Here is a 24,858-nt window from a genome sequence, read left to right on the forward strand (position 1 = left end):
TAATGCTCCACGCCTCCCAGGATGCTGCGTCGGACCTCGGACCACTTCCGTTCGGCGACGTAGTTCCGCTTTGCCGGGCGCGCGGTGGACGGTCTGAAACGCAGAGCGCGGCTTTCGCTGGGGCTTCGCGTCTCCGGAGCCCAGCATGGCTTCCACACGACCCTCCTCCACGGTACAGGTCTCATTCTGGCAGGGAGCGCTGAGGGGGTGGGGGTCCCTGCGAAACAGGGCCGTTAGGGAACGGGCTACGGCAGTGGAGGGCCGAGGAGGAAGGCTGCTGTGTTTTCCTAATTCTTAAGTGCTTTCATCTGTTTCAGCTCGTTTTCACCTCTTACTACAGCCCCGAAATGTAAATATCTTTTCCGTCTGGTTCAGAAACGGAGCTCTGAAAGGGAGTAGAGTCTTGGCCAAGATTTATGACACTTTCCGAACTCTTAATTGTAACCAGGCCTCCTAACTTATCTACTGCTTCATGTCCGAAACGTTTGAAATGTGTGAACAGTAACTTTGTAACTTGTCCCCTGTACCATCGCTTTGGTTATTTCAGTTACCCTTGATAGCCCTGTGATGAGCAGTAATTCTGGAAATTTTCGTAAAAGCCAAGAAGAGATTGCACCTGCTGCAACCGTATGAAATAAACATGTTCGAGAGAAAACCTTTGACAGAAAAATCAGCAGGAGAAATTCACTAGTTTTATCCATCTCTTCCTATCTACAAAACTTAAGTGATTAAGAGACTGGAACCACTCTTAGCCTCCACCCCCAGATCAAGGAAGACACATTTTCACTGGTGCCTGGTTTGTCCTTTGTGTGGGGAAGAAATAGGTTTGAAGCTCTAAATAAGCTGCATTCTGCTGGGAAACCCAGTAGATTGCTAAGATTAAGCTTTAGGTTAATCTAGGTCTTTGTTTTAGCAGGCAACCAAAACTAAGGCACCAGATGACTTGGTGGCTCCTGTTGTGAAGAAACCACACATCTATTATGGAAGTTTGGAAGAGAAGGAGAGGGAGCGTCTGGCCAAAGGAGAATCTGGGCTTTTGGGAAAAGAAGGACTCAAAGCAGGAATTGAAGCAGGAAACATTAACATAACCTCTGGTAAGATGCAGATTGTGAGTTCATCTTTACCTTTCGTGCTCAAATTTTCTGTAATGATTACCTGCCTCAAATATCACTAGTTTATGTCCCAAAACTACAAATAATAAACTTGCACCTATCGAAGTCCGTATTCTCTGCCTGCCTGACTTGGTATTATCATCCTGAGAACCTTTTTTTTAAACCTTTTATACAGTTTTTCTTCAGTGAATTGTTAGTAATTTTACTAGGAATTTATTCAGTGTGTATTTGGATTCAGTGATTTCCTTTGTCTTCTGGAATCTAGTGTAGTTCTGGCGTTAGCTTGAAGCTACTGTGTTTCCTAATATTCTTCTCTTTTTAGTTTTCCAACCGTTTTTCACCCAAAATGAAATTACCTCTTTTTAAAGTGATAGCCATCTTTATTTTGAAAGCAGTTATACAGTAAAGAAATATATGAAGTAGAAAAACCTGTAATCTTTATTAATCGGGGCTATATCATTTCAAGAACTTAATAAAGCTATGAAAATACATTTTTTCCATAAATGAAACCACGATAAACAAATTGTTTTGTAACCTGCATTTGTCATTCTGAATACTGTTAAATGGGCTTTCCTGATGGCTCAGTGGGTAAAGAATTCACCTGCAATGCAAGAGACACAGGAAACAAGGTGGGTTTGATCACTGGGTGGGGAAGATCCCCTGGAAGAGGAAATGGCAACCTACTCCAGTATTTCTTGCATGTAAAACCCCATGGACAGAGGGGTCTGGTGGGCTACAATCCACCAGGTCGCAAAGAGTTGGAAACAAGTAAGCCAATAAGTACACACACACTGTTGAGGGTATTTTTTCATGCCAGTAACTAGTAGTCTACTATATTTTAAAAATAAAATCATTCATGTTTGTCATAAGAAATTCAGACAGTATGCTGCTGCTGCTAAGTCGCTTCAGTCGTGTCCAAATCTGTGTGACCCCATAGACGGCAGCCCACCAGGCTCCCCCGTCCCTGGGATTCTCTAGGCAAGAACACTGGAGTGGGTTGCCATTTCCTTCTCCATCAGACAGTATAAAAAGACTTCCATGCAGATAGGACTTCTGTCAAGTTTCTCATCGACCCTCCCATACATTTTCTTTTCTATACACATGCACTTTTCATGAGTTTTAAACCTTTTATGTTATTTTAAACATGACGGCATCACGACTGTACTCACTTCTCATCCAAATGCTTGTTTTTTATGTGAGTTTTAAAACTAGCTACTAGATTATCCAAAAAGCCTTATAGTTAAGGCTTATCATTTTCATGGTAATTATTTCCAGTTTATTGTTATATTTGTTAGTGTTCCTATACTGAGACTGTTTCAGAGAGTAGCTTTGGCAGCTGTTAAAATAATGTTTCTATTTTGCCTTGGAGAGAAAGCCTAGTTAACTTGTAAAAGTGCTCTGTATTTGCATTGTCTCATGAAAGCTGTATGTTTATGTACGTGTAAGTTGCCAAATGAAACAAGATGACTTGAACCAGTTTCTGGCTTTTAAAACCTCATTTAGTTTTCTGGTTTTGGCATACTTTAATAAACTGAGAAACTGTAAAGTTTCTTACAGATTAGTTAACTGTCCCTAGAGGCGTGCACTGGAGAAGGCAATGGCACCCCACTCCAGTACTCTTGCCTGGAAAATCCCATGGGCGGAGGAGCCTGGTAGGCTGCAGTCCATGGGGTCGCTAAGAGTCGGACACGACTGAGTGACTTCACTTTGACTTTTCACTTTCATGCATTGGAGAAGGAAATGGCAACCCACTCCAGTGTTCTTGCCTGGAGAATCCCAGGGGGAGTCTGGTGGGCTGCCGTCAGTGGGGTCGCACAGAGTCGGACACAACTGAAGCAACTTAGCAGCAGCAGAGGCATGCAGACTCCAGTTGTAAGAACTTATTTCTCTCTCCCTAATTGAAGAAGATTGGTGATCATGCTGATATTGCCTGTTCTCTTTATAGGAGAAGTGTTTGAAATTGAAGAGCACATCAGTGAGAGACAGGCTGAAGTGTTAGCAGAGTTTGAGAGAAGGAAGCGAGCCCGGCAAATCAACGTTTCCACAGATGACTCAGAGGTCAAGGCTTGCCTTAGAGCTTTGGGGGAACCCATCACACTTTTTGGAGAAGGTCCTGCTGAAAGAAGAGAAAGGTACCCTTTCTAAGTACTTACTCTTTTTTAATCACAGCATTATAGTTCCAGATTTTAGTTGTTGTTGTTGTTCAGTCACTAAGTCATGTCCGACTCTTTGTGACCCCATGAACCTCCCTGTCCTTCACTGTCTCTCGGAGCTTGCTCAGACTCATGTCCATTGAGTCGGTGACGCCATCCAACTGTCTCATCCTGTTGTCCTCTTCTGCTCTCAATCTTTCCCAGCATCAGGGTCTTTTCCAGTGAGTTGGCTCTTCGCATCAGGTGGCCAAAGTATTGGAGCTTCAGTTTTAGCATCAGTCCTTCCAATGAATTTTCAGGGTTGATTTCCTTTAGGATGGATTGGTTTGATCTCCTTGCTGTCCAAGGGACTCTCAAGAGTCTTCTCTGACCCCACAGTTCAAAAGCATCGATTCTTCAGTACTCTGCGTTCTTTACGGTCCACATCCATACATGACTACTGGAAAAACCATAACCTTGACAATACGGAACTTTTTCAGCCAAGTGATGTCTCTGCTTTTTAATACACTGTCTAGATTTGTCATAGCTATTCTTCCAAGGAGCAAGTGTCTTTTAATTTCATGGCTGCAGTCACCATCCACATTGATTTTGAAGCCCAAGAAAACGAAATCTGACACTTTGCACTTTTTCCCTATCTATTTGCTATAAAGTGATTCAACCAGATGCCATGATGTTCATTTTTTGAATGTTGAATTTAAGCCAGCTTTTTCACTCTCCTCTTTCACTTTCATCAAGAGGCTCTCTAGTTCCTCTTCACTTTCTGCCATTATTTAGTTGGTATTTGTAGCTAAACTTTTAATAGGATGTCTCACATAATGTTGACAGAATATCTTAAGTTGTGTGAATATGGTTTAGTCCATAATCTAAGTCTTAGGCCAGTTTATTCTCCACTACCAATTTTTCTTTATAAACTGTGAAGAGGTTAACATGTTCCCTCCCCTTCCTCTCCTTAGTGTATAGTTTTGAGTTGGGTAAAATTTGTCACTGAACTCTGAAAATTTAAACAGCAAACACGTTTTTTGTCATTAACATAAAACATGATGGTAAGTGTTTTTTGGACATTATTGAAAAGAGGTACTTTCCTCAGATAATGCTATTCTTGTGATTCTGAAGTTCCAAAATCTCTCAGTGACAGGCTAGTCGTGTGCAGTTATGAGGATGTGACCTGCCTGCCTCTTTAGGACTTGGGGCTTAACTATTCCTCACTTATTACATTTACCCTCTTAAGGCCCTTACCACTCTTCAGCCCAGTGCAGACTGACTGACCACTTCCGCATTGAAATGGGTGTTCATTAAGGTCATCAGCTCATCTTTACTAAGAATAGCCCTAGTACACTGCCACCTATTCATCCTTCAAACGCTCCCTTTCCTTGGCTTCCATAAAACCCAATCCTCCTGTTTCTTTAGCTGATTCTTCTAAGCCTCGTTTTCCCCCTGCGTAACCTTTTTTTTTTTCTGGGTAACCTTTATAAACTGCTGTTGTTTGTCCTTGTCCTACACCAACCGTGAGGGATCAGGTCTGTTCCCATGGCATGGTTTATGTGGAGTTTCTATGGACTCCCATGGCATGGAGTCTGATGACTCCCAGGTCTCTGTAGCCTAGCTGTTCTATAGTCTCAAATTTGACATCTCTAAGTTGTTCAGTCACCAAGTCGTGTCCAACTCTTTGCAGCCCCAGGCACTGCAGCACGCCAGGCCTCCCTGTACCTCACCATCTCCTGGAGTTTGCCCAAGTTCATGTCCATTGAATTGATGATGCCATCCAACCATCTCATCCTCTGTTGCCCTCTTCTTCTGCTGTCTTCGGTCTTTGCCAGCGTCAGGGTCTCTTCCAGTTAGTTGGCTGTTTTCATCAGGTGGCCAGAGTATGGAGCTTCAGCTTCAACATCAGTCCTTCCAATGAATATTCAGGGTTAATTTCCTTTGGGATTGACTGATTTGATCTCCTTGCTGTCCAAGGGACTCTCAAGAGCCTTCTCCAGCACCACAGTTCAAAAGCATCAGTTCTTCAGTGCTCTGCCTTCTTTATGGTCCATTTCTCACATGCATACGTGACTACTGGAAACACCATAGCTGTGACTGTACGGACCTTTTTAAGCTAAGTGGTATCTCTGCTTTTTAATATACTGTCTGGGTTTATCGTTGCTTTCCTTCCAGGAAGCAGTCATCTTTAATTTCATGGCTGCAGTCACCATCCGCAGTGATTTTCTTCATCCTAAGAAGGGGAAATTTGTCTCTGCTTCCACCTTTTCCTCTTCTATTTGCCATGAAGTGTTAAGACCAGAGGCCATCTAATTAGGTTTTTTAATATTGAGTTTCAAGCTGACTTTTTCACTCTCTCTTTCACCGTCATCAAGGAGCTCTTTAGTTCCTCCTCGCTTTCTGCCATTAGAGTGGTATCATCTGCATATCTGAAGTTGTTGATATTTCTCCCAGCAATCTTGATTCCAGCTTGTGAGTCATCCAGCCTGGCTGGCATGTCCATGATGTACTCTACGTATAAGTTAAATAAGCAGAATGACAGTATTCAGCCTTGTCATACTCCTTTCTTAATTTTGAACCAGTCATTTATTCCATATAAGGTTCTAACTGTTGTTTTCTTGACCCGCATATAGGTTTCTCAGGTGACAGGTAAGATGGTCTGGTATTCACATCTCTTTAAGAGTTTTTCACGGTTGTGATCCACACAGTCAAAGGCTTTTGCATAGTCAGTGAAATAGAAGTAGATGTTTTTCTGGAATTCCTTTGCTTTCTCTATGATCAGCGAGTGTTGGCGATTTGGTCTCTGGTTCCTCTGCCTTTTCTAAACCTAGCTTGTCCATCTGGAAGTTTCCTCTCAAGTACTGAAGCCTAGCTTAAAGAATTTTGAGCATAACCTTACTAGCATGGGAAGTGAGCGCAATTGTCTGGTAGTTTGAACATTCATTAGTACTGTCCTTCTTAGGAATTAGGATGAAGATTGACATTTTTCAGTTCTGTGGCCACTGCTGAGTTTTCCCAAATTTGCTGACATACTGAATGCAGCATCATTTAATAGCATCGTCTTTTAGGATTTGAAATAGCTTAACTGGAATTCCGTCACCTCTGCTAGCTTTATTGGCAGCAGTGCTTCTGAAGGCCCTCATGATTTCACACTCATGATGTTTGGCTCTAAGTGAGTGACCACACCATCATGGCTATCCAGATCGTTAAGATCTTTTTGTACAGTTCATCTGTGTATTCTTGCCATCTCTTCTTGATCTCTTGTGCTTCTATTAGGTCTTTACTGTTTCTGTCCATTATTGTGCCCATCTTTGCATGAAATGTTCCTTTGATATCTCCAGTTTTCTTGACGAGATCTCTAGTCTTTCCCGTCCTGTTTTCTGCTGTTTCTTCACATTATTCTTTGACAAAGGCCCTCTCTTTCCTTGCTGTTCTCTGGAACTCTGCATTCAGTTGGGTATACCTTTCCCTCTCTCCCTTGCTTTTCACTTCTCTTCTTTCCTCAGCTATTCTTAAGACTTTGTCAGACAACCACTTTGCCTTCTTGCATGTCTTTTCCTTTGGGATGGTTTTAGTCAGTGCCTCCTTGTGTACGGTGTTACGAACCTCTGTCCATAGTTCTTCAGACACTCTGTTTACCAGATCTAATCCCTTGAATCTATTTGTTACCTCCACTGTATGATCATGGAGGATTTGATTTAGGTCGTATCTGAATGCCTAGTGGTTTTCCGTGCTTTCTTTGGTTTAAGCCTGAATTTTGCTTTAAGGAGCTGATGATCTGAGCCACAGTTAGCTTCAGGTCTTGTTTTTGCTGAGTGGATAGAGCTGCTCCATTTTCGACTGCAAAGAATAAAATCAATCTGGCACTTGGTGGTGTCCACATGTAAAGTTGTCCCTTGTGTTGTTGGAAAAAGGTGTTTACTATGACCAGTGTATTCTCTTGGCAGAATTCTGTTAGCCTTTGTCCTGCTTCATTTTGTACTCCAAGGCCAAATTTGCCTGTTACTCCAAGTATCTCTTGACTTGCTCCTTTTGCATTCCAATCCCCTGAGATTAAGAGAAAATCTTTTTTTGGTGTTAGTTCTAGATGATCTTATAGGTCTTTATAGAACTGGTTAGCTTCAACTTCTTCAGCATCAATGGTTGGGGCTTAAACTTGGGTTACCGTGGTGTTGAATGGTTTGCCTTGGAAACAAACCGAGATCATTCTGTCATTTTTCAGATTGCACTCAAGTACTGCATTTCGGACTCTCTTATTGACTATGATGGCTACTCCATTTCTTCTAAGGGATTCTTGCCCACTGTAGTAGATTTAATGGTCATCTGAATTACATTTGCCTATTCCCATCCATTTTAGTTCACTGATTCCTAAGATGTCGATGTTTATTCTTGCCATCTCCTGTTTGACCACTTCCAATTTACCTTTATTCATGGACCTACGTTGAATGAAATTAAAAGACGCTTACTCCTTGGAAGAAAAGTTATGACCAACCTAAACAGCATATTAAAAAGCAGAGACATTCCTTTGCCAACAAAGGTCCGTCTAGTCAAGGCTATGGTTTTTCCTGTGGTCATGTATGGATGTGAGAGTTGGACTGTGAAGAAGGCTGAGTGCCGAAGAATTGATGCTTTTGAACTGTGGTGTTAGAGAAGACTCTTGAGAGTCCCTTGGACTGCAAGGAGATCCAACCAGTCCATCCTAAAGGAAATCAGTCCTAGGTGTTCATTAGAAGGACTGATGCTGAAGCTGAAACTCCAATCCTTTGGCCACCTGATGTGAAGAGCTGACTCATTGGAAAAGACCCTGATGCTGGGAAAGATTGAGGGCAGAAGAAAGGGACGACAGAGGATGAGATGGTTGGATGGCATCACCGACTCAATGGACATGAGTTTGAGTAAACTCTGGGAGTTGATGATGGACAGGGAGGCCTGGCTTGCTGCAGTCCATGCGGTCACGACTGAGCAACTGAACTGAAGTTAACTGATGTTGAACTCATCTATTTCCCATCCTTTTCCTATTCTTGGAAATAACACAACCATTCACACGGTTTTCAGTTAAAAACCTGCGTCACCTTCTGTATAACCCATCAGCAAAATCTTGTTTATTCTACTTCTGAAATGTACCTCCAGCATGTCCTCTTTTCTCTCCCTCCACTAGTTTCACCTTTAGACTATTGTAATAACCCCAGATGTGCTGTATTAATTGTTTGCTTATCAATTTGCTTAACAAAAATCCTACAGTGTCTCTTACTAAACTTAGAGTAAAAAACTCCTAACATGCTCTTCATCCTTACCTTGTACCCCTCTTCCCGTTTACTAGACTTAGTAGCCATAATGATCCTCCTAGGATGCTCAAGCTTTTTTGTGTGTGTCTTTCGACTTAATTTTCCTTTTTTTGTTCCCCTCTCTCGCCTTTTATGTTGTGATTTAGTCGCTAAGTTGTGTCTAACTCTTGCGACCCTATGGACTGTAGCCTGCCAGGCTCCTCTGTCCACGGATTTTCTAAGCAAGAATAGTGGAGCTCTCGCCTTTTAGAGCTTTTCAGTTCTTTTGGTTTTAGCATAAATACTACCTCCTTAAAGAAGCCCTTCCTACCCTCTGCTCCCTGGTAAAGAGCCCAGACACTGCTCTGTCACGGTGTGTTACTTTGTCAATAGCCTCGCAAAGGATACACTGTTACCGTTTGTTGTTTGTGTCCCTTAGGTGACTGTCTGGAGTCTCCCCCGCCACCGTCCTATTCAGTCCATTAAGTCTCAAGTGGGAGGATACCACAGTATGCTGAGCTCCCTCCTTTGTTCTTCCCTCTTTATTCTCCATACTTTTCCAGGAGTCTTTCTCAAATGTGAATCCTGCTCACCCTGGCATTAGGAGCGCATAGTGGCCTGGCCCCTACTTAGATTCTCAGCCATTTCTCTTACTCAGCCTTTCCCAATACCCCATGCTCCAGCCATACTGAACTGTTTTGATTCCAGGCTCAACGTGCTTGCCTCTAGACCTTCACATTTGTGGAACCCTCTGCCTTAGCTGTCCTTTCCGAACATTCTTGACCTTTGACCTGGTTGATTGACGTCTCGGTTTAGAGAACATCTTCTCCATAGGGCCTTCCCTGATTCCCTCCAAGTCTAGGTTGTTTACTCAGGATTCCCCTTAGCACCCCGTGAAGTCAAGGGCTGTTTCTTAGTCATTTTTTATACTTAGCACGTCAAGAGTATCCAACACGCTGAGTGAAGTAAGGTGAAAGTCCTCCTTTACCTTACCTCAACTCTATTTAAATTCTGATCTTCTTTGTTACAGGTTAAGAAATATTCTCTCAGTGGTCGGTACTGATGCCTTAAAAAAGACCAAAAAAGATGATGAGAAATCAAAGAAGTCCAAAGAAGAGGTAAATACGTCCTTGGCTTCATAGTGTCAGCACACAGGAGACAAGGGGCTAGTTCTCTCGTTTTCTGTTTTCAGAGCTTTACTTTGCCTCGGATGAGGGCCAGAGCAGGGGTTGGAGACTGCTGTTTAGGAATAGTTGTTGGCAGTTGTTTGTGGTTCCTTTGTAGATACAAACGGAAGTAAGCGAGTTTCCCATTTCGGGAAAGAAGCACAGCATTCCTGGTTTCCCTTGTAAAAAGGAACCAGAAATCATCCAATAAGAACTCATAGAAAGAAGCACATCAGAAAACACATATACCTGATTTCATCATATTATACTGAACCAATTCACCTTTTTCCTGGGCAGTTACAGTAGGGAATTGATAGCTATGAAAGAGGCAGGGATGCTTCAGACTTGACATTTCTGCTCTTATTTAACTTTCAGTATCAGCAGACCTGGTACCATGAAGGACCACACAGCCTGAAGGTTGCTAGACTGTGGATTGCTAATTACTCACTGCCCAGGTGAGGAGAAACTTGAGAAGGGGGAAGAAGCATGCTTCTCATTTCCTCTCAGGGACTGAGGATCTGCTTTATAATGACTGTGGTTGTTAGTTGAAATTGAGTGATACAGAGACTTCTTTGGACCCTTGTTTCCAGCCTGTTTGCCCAGGGTAATGTTTTCCGTGTTACAGGGCAATGAAACGCTTAGAAGAGGCCCGTCTTCATAAAGAGATTCCTGAGACAACTAGAACCTCCCAGATGCAAGAGCTGCACAAATCTCTCCGAGTAAGACTCTCTCAGCGATTGCCCGATGTTTTAAAGATTTCTGCAGTATTTGTTATATGTTCTACCTTGGCCCGCCTCTAACAAATAAAAGGCAGCTGTACATCTTCCTTGCTTGCACTGTTGCTGCTTGGGAGGATCCATCAGTTAAGGTGGCAGGGAACCTACTGTACTTCGTACCAGGCAGAGACCTGTGGTTCCCGTGCTTTACTTCTCCCTTTTAATATGTTAGACTGTACTTTAAATCTTGCCATGGCTTTCTGGTTTATTTTTAGCTGACAGAGAAGCTGTTGACACAGACTGTAGATGACAGCATGGGGGAGTTCCAGATAAGCCTTGACTCCGTTCATTCGTTCATTTGTAGCAGTGTCTCCTGACAAAGAAGGAGGGGTGGGAAATCTTAGGGTGGGTTAAAACTGGAAAGATTTTTTTTCTTTTTTTAATGGTGGAAAAGCCAAGAAAGTCTTGGGTTAGCATTTAATGATTCCTTGTTTGTCTGTTTTTTTAAGTCTTTGAATAATTTCTGCAGTCAGATTGGGGATGATCGGCCTATCTCCTACTGTCACTTTAGTCCCAATTCCAAAATGCTGGCCACAGCCTGTTGGTAAGTCCCCATTTTATAGTGTTCTGTTTTCTTTTCCCTGAATGGGGTTCTGGGGGAAGAGTCAACATTTGTTTTGGAAGGCCATTGCTTGGCTTCCCTGGTGGCTCGGCTGGTAAAGAATCCGCCTGCATTGTGGGAAACCTGTGTTCACTCCCTGGGTTGGGAAGATCCCCTGGAGAAGGGAAAGGCTACCCACTCCAGTATTGTGGACTTGAGAATTCCATGGACTGTATAGTCCCTGGGGTCGCAAAGAGTTGGACGTGACTGAGCTACTTTCAAAAAAAATGTGAAAAATAAACAGAAGGCCTCTGCCATCCCATTTTCCTCTGCTGCCTCATGATCACATCAAACTAGAGGTGGTAACTCGTGCCCATTGTAGTTTGTGATAGAGCTTTCAGTTCGCATCTGTCAGTCACATTCTTGGCATTAGCATCATTTTGGGGCAGATATATTAATATAGGGAGTTTATAGACTAACTATACACACCTTGATACAGCTTTTCTTTTTTAGTTATATCACCTAAGCAAGATACTCATACTTTTAGTTATGTGACCTAAGCAAGATACTTCTCTGTAAGCTTCAGTTTCTTTGTCTGTAAAGCAAAGCAAATTACCGTTCTTGTGTTTATTCTGTTTTCTGTTTGCCATCGCATATGCAGAAAAGTTTTAAGACGTGAAAACTTTGTTGTTTTGTTCTGTTCAGTCACTTAGTTGTTCTCGTGGGACACTGTCGTCTAGTGAGGGGCAGTCTTCCTTACATTGTACACACAGAAGCTACTTGACTAGGCAGAAATCGAGACCAATTCAGGAGAAAACCAAGGACCTATGTAGATTCGTCCACCTCTTCAAGCCTCAGCTGTCTTTATTATAAAGTAGAAATGACTCACTTTGCTGTGCAGCAGAAACTGACACAGCATTGTAAATCACCTGTACTCCGATTTAAAAAGTTAATTACCAGAAAATAAAACGAATACACAAGTAAAGTAGAAATGATTATTCCATCTTATGTACCTCACAAATCTGTTATAAGGATCATTTGAGATGATAGATATAAAAGTAATTTGTTGGAATTTTTCAAAATAAAGCAGTTTTTATTTAAATACTTTGTAAGTAGTAATATGCTATTCATATTTAAGGAGATAGTATCATTATTAATATTACAGGTAGGTAACTTCATTTGTCCTACTTTGCCTAGAAATTGGTCCAAAAGCTAAGGAGAAGAGCAACTTGTGCTGTAATATTTACAGTCCAGTAGAGGCCTTTGTTTGCTTCAGACCTGGCTATAGCTTTCTTACATAACCCTCCAAATGATAAGCCTTTTCTTTTTTGTCTGCCACTATAACGATTTTGGGGGGTAAGAAGAAATTGTCCTTTAGTAATGTTACCAAGATACCTTTTCCTTCCCAGACCAACCCTGGCTGAGATGCTTTCCTTTGTATTTGATAGGAGTGGGCTTTGCAAGCTCTGGTCTGTTCCCGATTGCAACCTCCTTCACACTCTTCGAGGTGGGTTAGACTCTTACCTAAATCTTGCTCTTTTTCCCAATTCAAACTCTATCAAGCAGTATAACTCTTAAAGCTCTACAGGACACTCAAACCCAGTACACACACGATTGATTCTTGATATGATCTGACTTGGTTTGGTTTTCTTTGACTGCAAAGCTGAATGATAATGACATCATATGCATATTTCTCTCTCATGTCCAGCCCTACTCTGGCATTTACAGTCTAAAGCAAGAAACATTTTTTTGTGTGTTAAGCTTTTTTTTAATGTAATTTATACGTTAGTTTAAATTTTAAAAGTTCAATTTTTTAGTAGTTGAATAACTAATACTTTATAGGTTCACGTTTTCTGAAATGTGTATATATAATATTCCTCATTGTGTATATTTACACTTAAGTTATAACGGAACAGCAGCCCTTTAATTTCCATCTCTTACACTCCTTCAGGCCATAACACAAATGTGGGAGCGATCGTATTCCATCCCAAATCCACAGTCTCCTTGGACCAAAAAGACGTTAATCTGGCCTCTTGTGCTGCTGACGGTTCTGTGAAGCTGTGGAGCCTTGACAGGTGAATATTACTGCTCTGTCCGCACGGCAGTCACCGCAGTAAACAGTTGATTGGTTGGCCCTAGGGACCTAGAACTCTGTACCTTGGTTTTTGCCTCTAATATAGTGACCGCTGTTTCCTGGCTCCAGTTATTCTGGAACGATCCATTATACCTGCCATTGCAATAGACTGACATTGGACAAATGCGCTATTTGGTAGATTGACTGAAAATAATACTCCAGACAGCACATTGGTTCTTAGCAAACAGCCACAGGGGAAGAAAGAAGGTTATGTCCAGCAGTATTGCCAAGGAAGTGATGTCTCCTCCCAATATTGTCATCCTTTACCTAAACCATATTTTCCAGTTACAACAGGCTTCTCTGTTTTAATGTGTTTGTGATTATTTATTGCTTTCCAAGAAATAGTTAGAAGCACCTTGTTGCCTAAAAGACTTCTGAATTCAGTTGCTTAGTTTTCCTTCTTTGGGAAAGCACATGAGGCTTTTGTTCTAGGATTTTGTGAGGAGCTAATTAGTGTCTCCACTCTGCTAGATAGGATCTTAGCTGTGAGCACAGCAAGTTTTAATTGGCTTTGGTAATATGTAGCAATATTTGTTCCCCTAGGGCTTTGATTAGTTCTGTGTATCCACATTAATAGTGTTCCCTTCTTAATTGCCCTCTTTAGGGTTTGTGTTTATTTCCTTTCACTGGTGTTTCAGATCTTCTTTCTGCTGTTGCTGGTAGTAGAATTTAATGGCCACTGAAAGGAAACTAAGCCTCTGTTTAGGAGTTCTGCTTTCATGTGGATCCTTGAACAAGCTGAAGTTTGAGATAAAATTATCTATAATCCACTTGCACCAGAAATGTTTGATATTGCCCTGCATTTCTATCAAAGTATGTTTCTTTCTAGAATCTCAGCAGTCCTTTGGTTCAGAGAAATTATTTTGCTTGTTAGGTTGAAGTATCTTTTATTTTTCTCTTAATCTTAAGTGGTGTAGAATTAAGAGTTTGTTGACAATGAATTGAAATAGAAGGACAATGCTTATTGAAGTGCTGTGGCATCTGCTTCTGGTTCATTGACTACACTGAAGCCTTGACTGTATGAATCACAACAAATTGTGGAAAATTCTGAAAGAGATGGGAATACCAGACCACTTGACCTGCCTCCTATGAAACCTATATGCAGGTCAAGAAGCAACAGTTAGAACCAGACATGGAACAACAGACTGGTCAAAATTTGGAAAGGAGTACGTCAAGGCTGTATATTGTCACCCTGCTTATTTGACTTACCTGCAGAGTAAATCATGAGAAATGCTGGGCTGGATGAAGCAGAAGCTGGAATCAAGATTGCCTGGAGAAATATTAATAACCTCAGATATGCAGATGACACCACCCTTATGGGAGAAAGCGAAGAGGAACTAAAGAGCCTCTTGATGAAAGATGAAAGAAGAGAGTGAAAAAGCTGGCTTAAAATTCACATTGAAAAAACTAAGATCATGGCATCTGGTCCCATCACTTCATGGCAAATAGATGGGGAAACAATGGAAACAGTGACAGACTTTATTTGGAGGGGGGGGGATCCAAAATCACTGCAGATGGTGATTGCAGCCATGAAATTAAAAGACACTTGCCTCTTGGAAGAAAAGCAATAACAAACCTAGATAGCATATTAAAAAGCAGAGGCATTACTTTACTAACAGAGGTGCATATAAACAAAGCTATGGTTTTCCCAGTAGTCATTTATGGATGTGAGAGTTGGACCAGAAAGAAGGCTGAGCTCCGAAGAACTGATGCTTTTGAACTGTGGTGTTGGAGAAGACTCTTGAGAATCCCTTGAACTGCAAGGAGATCAAATCAGTCAATCCTAAAGGATATCAACCCTGAATATTCAGTGGAAGGACTGATGCTGAAGCTGAAGCTCCGGTACTTTGGCCACCTGATGAGAACTGACTCACTGGAAAATACCCTGATGCTGCAAAAGATTGAAAGCAGGAGGAGAAGGGGACGACAAAGGATGAGATGGTTGGATGGCATCACGGACTCAATGGACGTGAGTTTGAGCAAGCTCCAGGAGATGGTGAAGGACAGGGAGGCCTGGCGTGCTGCAGTCCATGCAGTTGCAAAGAGTAGCACACAGCTGAGCTACTGAACAACAAAAATGGGCAGTGTTCACCTGTGGACATATGTAATGGTCCCAAAGCTTTTATAACCTTGGGAGGTGATTAGATTATCGTTGGCCCTAAAATTTTAACAGATTACAAGTTACAGTTTGGCCTGTCCACCCATGCAGAATGAGTGCCTGTGTGCTCAACAGTTAAAAAAAAATTCAGTGAATATTTGCATGAGTGTAAGATAGTTTACGTAGGATATTCGGTTCCTTTACAGTGATGAGCCGGTGGCAGACATTGAAGGGCACACCGTGCGTGTGGCCCGTGTGACGTGGCATCCATCAGGGCGCTTCTTGGGTACCACCTGGTAAGCCATCCTCTTGTTCTGTCCTCAAGTCATGTTTTCTTGGACTGCAATGAATCAGAATCACAAAAGACTATATGGTACAGTTAAGGCCAAGTGTACTCGGCTTTAAATTGCAGTTAATCTGAGATTTCGGTCACTAAATGCCAGAGAGCTAGAGTTTCCCTCTTCTCTTTCTTGGCCAATACTAGAAGTGCATTTTTTGATGGAGAGGGGCGGTGGGGTGGGCTATACGTTGTATTATAACTTCACTGCTTACAGATCAGTCTCTTTTCCTGGTTCTATAAATTCAGTGAGGCCAGAATCTATTAAAGACGTTTTTGAGATACAGTTTACGTGCAGTGGAATGGATTTAAGTGTATAATTTAGTCAGTCTTGACAAATGCATGCATTCACATGACCCACATCCCTGTTGTTAGAGGTCCAAGGGAACAGAAAGCGCCCACCAAGCTGAGAAGTCGTTTTCTTTGGCTGCACTGAGGCTTCGTTGCTGCTGTGGGCGCTCTGGTTGTGGTGAACGGGCGCTGCTTTTGTCGCAGTGCACATGCTTCTCGCTGCAGTGGCTTCTCACGTTGCTGACTAAGCTCAGCCTCTAGGCACGCAGGCTTCAGTAGTTGCGGCGCATGGGTGGCCCACGTCATGTGGAATCATCCCGGCCCAGGGATTGAGCCCATGTCCCCTGCATTGGCAGGTGGATTCTTATCCACCGTACCACGAGGGATGTCACCGAGAAGCATCTTGAGAGGGATAATCAAGGTGGACAATTCCATCCATATAACCAGTGGATCAGTTTATTACAGGGTCACTTATAGGGTGGGATCTGGCAGTCAGCAGTCCTGAAGCATTCACAGCTGCAGTCTGCACCTTCAAGAAGCCATTGCAGCAGTTTTATAGTTAACCTAGGGTACGGGGGTCTGTGCTTGGAAGCAGGAAGTACATTCCTAAGTCAAGATTTATGAGTGGGTAACCAGTAGGTGCTGGGAATACACCAGCAAAGGTCTTCATTGTTTGACGACTAACAGAGCATGGAGGTCTCCTGGTCCTAATGGTTGTTAAACAATATCTATGAACTACTAATAAAAGCCCTTGACAATAGAAAAGTGATTTACCACACAGTACAGTTCTGGGTGGGGTCAGCAGGAGGACAGGAAGAACTGTATGGGCCCAAGACGGCATCAGTTATGCTCATAGCCATACACTTGTCGATAGAGAGAACACTTGCATCACCCCAGAAAGTTCCCCCGTGCCTTTCCCAGCCAACTCCCCTTTCCAAAACAACCCCTGCCCTGATTTCTGTCACCATAAATTAATTCTACGTGGTCATACCTTATAAACTCATTTGTGCCTGGGTTCTTTTACTCAGCACAACGTTTTTAAGACTCATTCCTGTCGTCGCGTGTATCGGTAGTCCCTTTTTATCGCTGAGAAACAGTCGGTTGCATAACTGCCAGTTTATGCATTCTCCCATTGGTGGACACTTGGGCTGTTTCCAACTCTTGGCTGGTAAGAATAAAGCTACTGTACGTATCTTGTCCAGTACTTTTTGTGGACATATTTGTCTTTCCTTTCTCTTGAATGAATACCTTAGAATGCAATTGCAAGATTATAGGGTAGATGTATATTTAACTTTTAAAATTTCCAGGGGGTTTTCCGTAGTGCTGGTGTCATTCTGCATTCCCAGCATTCTAGTGGTGGTGTTTGTTTGTTTTTTTAACATCTTTGCAACATTTGGCATTGGCAGTCTCATCATTTTGACCAGTCTTGCAAGTATGTAGTGAAATCTCATGGTTTCAGTTTTTATTACTCTGATGACTCTTGGTGTTGAGTCATACGCTTATTGACCCTTTGTGTATTTTCTTTTGTTCAGTGTTCAGGTGCTTTACTCATTTTTTAATTGAGGATTTTTTGTTTGTTTTATCTTTTTTCCCATATGTATTACAGTTTTCTCATCATTTATTGAGATTTTCACTATTGAAATTTCTTTGGTGGCCGCATTGAAAATCATTTGACCGTGTGTATGTGGGCCTCTTTATATACTCTCTATTCTCTTATATTCTGTTGATTTACTTGTGATTGATTATATCCCCAACATTCAGTTTAGGACTCAGTAAATGCTCAGTGAATGGAAGGACATAACAGTGAAATTGGGGAAGAAAGTAGGTGACAGAGTCTTTGTTCTGGGCCATCCTAAGGGAATTCTGTTTTCTAAAATAGCCACTGAGATAGTTTTTTAGGCATGGGCAGTCCACAGTTTCCCATTTAGCACCCAAGACAGATAACGCTTAGTTGTGGAGACATTATTTATGCCAGAAAAGAATTTGTTAATATGGTTGTATGAGTAGTTTCAGAAATATAACTTGAGCTCCAGCTATTTACAGCACTTGGTACATTGAAGCACTTTGTACACTTGTAATTTATAGCACTTTGTACACTTTGAGTATCTGCTGGTTAATTATTAGCTTGACTTTTTAAGCTATGACCGATCATGGCGCTTATGGGATTTGGAAGCTCAAGAGGAGATCCTGCATCAGGAGGGCCACAGCATGGGTGTGTATGACATTGCCTTCCATCAAGATGGCTCTTTGGCTGGCACTGGGTAAGGCTTCTTCCACACAGCCGGGGCAGCTCAGTCATCTGACCTCTGACATCTGCCTGCTTCCAGAGGGAACTGGGTTCACAGTACTCATTCATGAACTGTTTTGTCAGGGGACTGGATGCATTTGGTCGAGTTTGGGACCTGCGCACAGGACGTTGTATCATGTTCCTAGAAGGTCACCTGAAGGAAATATATGGAATAAATTTCTCCCCCAATGGGTAAATAAGCTCACTGAATGAGGGGTGCACAGGGTTAGTGGCCAGAAAATATTCTGTGTTTCTGACTTCCTCTCTCTATCTGATCCACAGCTACCACATTGCAACTGGCAGTGGCGACAACACCTGCAAAGTGTGGGACCTCCGACAGCGACGTTGTGTCTACACCATTCCTGCCCATCAGAACTTAGTGACAGGTGTCAAGTTCGAGCGTAAGTCTTCCTTCTGTTGTAAGCCTAACTACAAGACAAACAGATTGCATTGGCATGAAATGCAGGCCAGGTGTTAGCTTAACTTGGAAGGGGAACATGAGAGAATTTGGACCCTGTTGAAGGAAGAAATGATCATTTCCTTACCTCAGCCACCCTTTCAGACAGAGCTCTGACTGCACGCCGCTTGTTGCTAGGAAGTAAAGAAGACTTCTGTGCGTGGTTTGCTTTCCAGGGAAGGTCCAAGCACTTAGTTCTTAATATTATTTTGTGTGTTTTTTTGTTTGTTTGTTTGTTTTAATTTTTTATTCCTTCATTTCTCATGTGTTCCCCATCCTGAACCCTCCTCCCTCCTCCCTCCCCATACCATCCCTCTGGGTCGTCCCAGTGCACCAGCCCCAAGCATCCAGCATCGTGCATTGAACCTGGACTGGCATCTCGTTTCATACATGACATTTCACATGTTTCAATGCCATTCTCCCAAATCTTCCCACCCTCTCCCTCTCCCACAGAGTCCATAAGCCTGTTCTATACATCAGTGTCTCTTTTGCTGTCTCGTATACAGGGTTATCGTTACCCTCTTTCTAAATTCCATATATATGCGTTAGTATACTGTATTGGTGTTTTTCCTTCTGGCTTACTTCACTCTGTATAATAGGCTCCAGTTTCATCCACCTCATTAGAACTGATTCAAATGTATTCTTTTTAATGGCTGAGTAATACTCCATTGTGTATATGTACCACAGCTTTCTTATCCATTCATCTGCTGATGGATAATATTATTTTGAATAGGTTGTGTATCAGGGAAAGAACCAAAAGACCTTAATAATGTTATTTGTTTCCCTAAGTCTGTCTGTAGTTGTTCTCTTTTTTGTAGAGGCCTAGTAAAAATGCAGATTGGAGGTTGGCGTTTTATGAATGCCAAAATAACATCTTTTTGAAAATAGTATACTCTAGTGGATTTTGGGACTTCCCAGGTGGCACAGCGGTAAAGAATCCACCTGCTAGTGCACGAGATGCAAGAGACGTGGATTTAATCCCTGGGTTGGGAAGATCCCCTGGAGGAGGAGATAGCAAGCCACTCCAGTATTCTTAATTGCTTTAGAATTTTTTTTTCCTTATGTGGCATGTGGGATCTTAATTTCCCAACCAGGGGTCAAACCCATGCCCCCTACAGTGGAGGCATAGAATCTTAACCACTGGACCACCAGGGAAGTAACCCACTCTAACATTCTTGCCTGGAAAATTCCATGGACAGAGGAGCCTGATGGGCTACAGTCCATGGGGCCACAAAGAGTCGGCCACGACTGAGCACACACCCTGCAGATTTGGGTTCTGTTCTTTTTCTTACGCTCTTGAATATTTCAATTCCTGAAGTAATTCCTCTTCTCTTTTGTAGCTATCCATGGGAATTTCTTGCTCACTGGTGCCTATGATAACACAGCCAAGATCTGGACTCACCCAGGCTGGTCCCCTCTGAAGACTCTGGCCGGCCACGAAGGCAAAGTGATGGGCCTAGACATTTCTTCCGATGGGCAGCTCATAGCCACTTGCTCCTATGACAGGACCTTCAAGCTCTGGATGGCTGAATAGGCAGGACCATGGAAGAAGGACTCAATCTCCCTTTAGAGCCATTTTCAAAAGAAAGGAACTGATGTGTTTTGTTCTATCATGTACTTTGCCAATTACCATGTATATAGATCCTCAAAGAATCGAATTTCTGTCTCAGCTCCCACTTCAGGCAAGCAGCCCAATCCTTGGGTATTGGTCAACCCCTTCCATGGTTGAAAAATTTGTTTTCCTCTTCAAGCCCCTCCATGAACTTTGTAGACATTGTTTTTATTAATCTTTTGTTTGAATGCCCTCTTGCTTCCCTCAAAGCACTCAGGATTTTTACTTCTTGAAACCTGGCTTTCCGTTACATGGTACGTGTTTCAGGACTCCATGTGACCCGGAGAGCACGACGGCCGTGCTCTGCAGGAAGCCCTCAAGTAGAGAAGCGAGTCTCTCTGTGCGCTGGCTGAACAGCACCTGACAGAGGAGGGCCCTGAGCATGGAAGGCGAAGACGTGGGCCACAGCTGTGTCCTGGCTTCCGCAGCAGAGGTTCACCTCATCCTGTTGAGTTCACTTGGAATGCTAACTGCATCAGGAAGTCCAGAGCTGAGCATCTGCCTCTTCAGAAGATGTCTTCCGTTTTGCTTTGAAGTTTGGCATCCTTTGTTACCCCAAAACTAGGCCACTGTGTCAAGATTCAATGAAATTTTTAGGAAGCAAACACGATGTCTCTACTGTGCAGGTTCTTTTCTGCTGGTTATTTATATGGATCCTTCATGTGGAGATAACTCTGGGGGAAAAAAAAATCCCTAATGGGTATTCCTAAACATAAACTTTTTTTCTTTATTGCACACTTGCTACAGAGTAAAATCCTATTTAAAAAACTGTCCTTTAAAGAATTATTTTTATAGTGAAGCCTTTCCTGAGTCCCAGCCATTGGTCCACAGAGATCCCTTTTTTTAAATTTGGGATATAACACATGATCTCAAGTATGGCTTATTCCAATTCCATCTCCTTAGTAAGCATTCTGTCAGTCATTTTTTTAAAAATAGAGGGCTGTTGGATTGTAGGCCAGACTACCAGTGAGCTGTATCTGGACCCTCTAATTCTTATTCATTGGCCACGCAGCAGTTACCTTCTCTTTCCGCCCCAGATATACAACCACTGAACTCTGAATTCACACAGATTCACACAAAAATAGAATTGGCAAGGATTGTGTATAGAAAATTGAAGGGGCTTATATGATGGCTTCTTGAACATTCAAAACACTTGTCCTTTGCTTCCCAGGGAGGCTGACAGTTACTCTTGTACAAACTATGAATGAGTGACATGTAGCTAAAGGGACTTTTTAGTCTGATTTCAGCTGCAACCAAGTGGGTGCACATCCTGTGTGCCTCTGGAGGTTCTGGATTATCAGCTCTGCCTTCCGTTGTGCACTTCACTCTCTTCACTGTTTAACGGGCTCTATTTCCTCCATAGTTGTGGTGGTTTAGTTGCAAAGTTGTGTCCGACTCCTGCAACCCCATGGACTGTAGCCCAGCAGGCTCTTCTGTCCATGAGATTCTCCTGGCAAGAATACTGGAGTGGGTTACCATTTCCTCCATAGTTAAGCCATGAAGAATTGTTTTTTTCATAACTACCTTTGTAGTGTGTTGTAACTAATAATGAACCTTAGTATATTAGCATGCAATTTTTAAATATAGTGTGTTCAAGATTTTCTCAAAGTGAAAATTTTACTATCATTCAAACTTGTCTTCTTTTTGGGGGAATGGGGGGTTCCAAGTGATTTAGAAGTAGCAACTGAATGAAAACATTTCATCTAAGCCTTTGGCAAAAGAAATGTGGAATATACATTTCCTCACTGGAAATATTGTTAGAAAGCCTTTGGCTGAGGAGCATACACTGAGTGTGGCATTTCATGATCATGGTGAGATAATCACACTGCCATCACTTAAGGGACACTTTGTCCAGGTACCGCCAGGCCACACAGACATCTTGTTTAATTCTCAATCTCCTGAGCTAATTATTATTGCCTTTTTTACAAACAAAACTACAGTTCAAAGAAGTAACTTGCTCCAGATTACCTAATTAGTAAGTGGTAAAGTCTTGACTCTGACCTTATAAGAGGTTCATAGGACTTTAGTATGTTAGCAACACTGACCAGACCCAAAAAAAAAACACACCAGTCCAGTCAGCACGGCCTGTTCCCTGTACAAAGCCTGAACTTTTTAACCACTCTACCTTGTATTTATTTTTTACTTGCATTTATTTTTTGGCAGCATTTATTCCCAGACCATTACGTTTTTTGTTTCTTCATTTTCTTCTGGGGTATGTTTTTCTTCTGTGCCACCTCCTCTTCCAGTTTAGGAACAGTCTCCTTTTTCAGTGAGAATTTGTCCTTTTTTCAGCGTCGCAGGGACAGTGAGGATCGTCTCAGTGTGGCAGGGAGAGCTCCTGGATCGGGTGAACCCACCATGAGCTCTGTAAATCCTGCGCCCCCTCTCGGGGGCTTTGTTCACCTGGATGTGCTTGGTGGCCAGAGCATCTGAATCTAAGCCCTTCAGTTAGGCATTGCTCTCTGCATCTTTGAGCATATACAGTAAAAACTCAGCCCTCTGGACCACCAACCCTGCATCCAGCTCCTCTTTGGCCTGAGCAGACCTACAAACTCTATCATTGTGATGACAGAATGGCATGGCACGTGTTCTATAAAGGGACATCGTTCAGATACTTGGTGGCATTTCAAATATGCATACCCTAAATGGCCTGGGCCATTTCACAAGTGTTCTTAAAGTGAACATGGGAAGAGTTTTGAACCTCTTGATTTGCATGATTTTCTGGGATTTCTGGGTCAACTGAATAGCAAACCATTTTTAGAAGTCACCTTCTTTCCCCTGGCCGGCACACGGAGGCTGCATGATGCCTGGAGTTACTGGAAAAGACATGAACCAGCAGGAGTCTCAGAGCGCCGGCCGCCTTCCTCAAAAAGTTCGGGAAGCTGAGAGTCCCTGAATGGCTGGACACTGTCAAGCTGGCCAAGCATAAAGAGCTCACTCCCTACAATGAGAACTGATCCTACACACGAGCTGCTTCCATCGCACAGCACCTGTACCTCCAGGGGCGCTGGGCTTGGCCCCACGACCACGATCTCTGGAGGGGCATCAGAGGAATGGCATCATGCCCAGCCACTTCAGCAGAGGTTCCAAGAGTGTGACCCATCAGGTCCTCCAAGCCTGCAGGGCCTGAAAATGGGGGAAAAGGACCAAGATGGGGGCTGCAAACTGACATCTCAGGAAAAAGATCTGGACAGAATCACCAGACAGGTGGCAGCTGGCAACAAGCAGCATCAGGGCAAATGGTCCTGGGTTAATAAATGGCCTCATTCCTTAAAAAAAAAAAAAGTCACCTCGGGTCACTTACTGGAAAAGCCTGTTCCACCGTTTATACCACATCACTGCATCTGTTACTCTGACTTCATGCCAAAGGGAGTTAATTTCATCACTTGTACCTGTGAACTTACAAGGAGCCTACAGTGTTACTCAACAGGAAACTATTTGTATTTTGGGTCAGATGGTGCTTTGTTCTGTAGAAATGTCTTCAGCATTGCAGCATGTCTTAGCATCCCTGACCTCTGAGTACCAACAGCCAGAAACAAAACTCACCCCTGCATTGGAGGACCAAAGATTTCTAAATGAGCTCTAGAAGGATGGCACTGCCCAGTGTTAGAACCATTAATATTAAATGTGAAAACAGAAGATGCTGCAGTGTTAACTATATAACCTTCCCTATTCCAGAATACTCAAAGCTGAGTCTTGCTTGGTGAATCAGTCACTCCAAGAATAGAGGTTCTGTTTTGACTGTAAGGCCTCTACCACATGCTAGCTGGGTGACCTTGAACAAGGTAGCTAAACTTGGGGAGCCTCAGTTTCATCTGTGAAATAGGGGTGAGACCTCTTGAACTCAGGAGCAGTCGGCCCTAGTATGGAGGCAGGTGTTCCTTCCTGAGCTTCCCCCAGCTCCTCTCTGTTCCTCATGGCTCTGAGAACGTGAGCTCATTGCCTAATTTATCCGCCACAAGGTTAAGAAGCAAGAATGTGTAAAGAAATGAAGTCAGTGGGGAGAAGTGTGGAGTCCCAGCTTTAGGGTAATTACCTGATGGCGCAAATGGAGAGGTAGATGCTAGTCCCTTGGCAGGATATGAAGGCGGCTTTCCAATTTCGTAATGGAGAACTTTTCCTTCACAGTGGAGCTTAAGGCTTTGGTGTTGCTAAACATGAAGTCTGCATGTCTTGGCAATTTGGGACTATTTTATACATTAAGACCCATAAGAATTTATAGAAGCTGCTAAGTCGCTTCAGTCGTGTCCAACTCTGTGTGACCCCATAGACAGCAGCCCACCAGGCTCCCCCGTCCCTGGGATTCTCCAGGCAAGAACACTGGAGTGGGTTGCCATTGCCTTCTCCAATGCATGAAAGTGAAAAGTGAAAGTGAAGTCGCTCAGTCGTGTCCGACTCTTAGTGACCTCATGGACTGCAGCCTACCAGGCTCTTCCGTCCATGGGATTTTCCAGGCAAGAGTACTGGAGTGGGGTGCCATTGCCTTCTCCGTTATAGAAGCTACCTTCATGAAACTCACAAAATGTTATATAGAACAAATGAAATCAACTCAGTTTCTGGCCTCTGAAAGCTTAGTCTACAAATTCATCCCCCCAAAACAAAATGTTATTGTTTTGTGATGGTGTTCTAATTTGCTTTGAGGTCGTTT

At 42.8% G+C, this 24,858-nt stretch overlaps 1 protein-coding gene and 1 pseudogene across 15 annotated transcripts; both read left to right on the forward strand.

Moving 5' to 3' along the window:
- The first annotated feature begins 2 nt into the window (after positions 1-2).
- On the forward strand, positions 3-20,815 carry PRPF4 (pre-mRNA splicing tri-snRNP complex factor PRPF4). 14 transcript variants are annotated; one of them, XM_086316035.1, is made up of 14 exons: positions 3-59; positions 914-1,094; positions 3,058-3,244; positions 9,542-9,629; positions 10,053-10,132; positions 10,303-10,396; positions 10,903-10,997; positions 12,443-12,501; positions 12,946-13,069; positions 15,433-15,522; positions 17,993-18,115; positions 18,226-18,333; positions 18,424-18,542; positions 19,939-20,815. In XM_086316035.1, the coding sequence occupies exons 1-14, from the start codon at positions 3-5 to the stop codon at positions 20,130-20,132; spliced, it is 1,599 nt and encodes a 532-aa protein (XP_086172161.1). In that variant the 3' UTR covers positions 20,133-20,815. The 14 variants fall into 14 exon arrangements, 10 of the variants coding, with proteins under 10 accessions (XP_086172161.1, XP_086172152.1, XP_086172162.1 ...); XR_015132149.1 differs by lacking the exon at positions 3-59 and adding an exon at positions 68-178 and having other exon boundaries at positions 17,993-18,066; XR_015132150.1 differs by lacking the exon at positions 3-59 and adding an exon at positions 68-178 and having other exon boundaries at positions 917-1,094; positions 17,993-18,066.
- Positions 20,816-22,872: 2,057 nt separating this feature from the next.
- On the forward strand, positions 22,873-23,849 carry LOC147367831 (small ribosomal subunit protein eS19 pseudogene; annotated as a pseudogene). Its single transcript, XR_015132154.1, has one exon. The product of XR_015132154.1 is annotated as a small ribosomal subunit protein eS19 pseudogene (transcript).
- The last annotated feature ends 1,009 nt before the right edge of the window (positions 23,850-24,858 follow it).

This window comes from Bos grunniens, chromosome 8 (assembly GCF_055505025.1).
Source record: "Bos grunniens cultivar Pamir isolate PY7600 chromosome 8, Bosgru_T2T1.0, whole genome shotgun sequence".
NCBI lineage: Eukaryota > Metazoa > Chordata > Mammalia > Artiodactyla > Bovidae > Bos > Bos grunniens.

What these genes read in the sequence shown, in the direction of transcription:
- PRPF4 (XM_086316036.1), top strand. Translation starts at nt 146, where the DNA reads ATGGCTTCCACACGACCCTCCTCCACGGTACAG. An exon ending in GACCCTCCTCCACGGTACAG is followed by an intron (nt 179 to 916) that starts GTCTCATTCTGG and finishes TTGTTTTAGCAG; the next exon opens with GCAACCAAAACTAAGGCACC. An exon ending in AAGCTGTGGAGCCTTGACAG is followed by an intron (nt 13,070 to 15,432) that starts GTGAATATTACT and finishes GTTCCTTTACAG; the next exon opens with TGATGAGCCGGTGGCAGACA.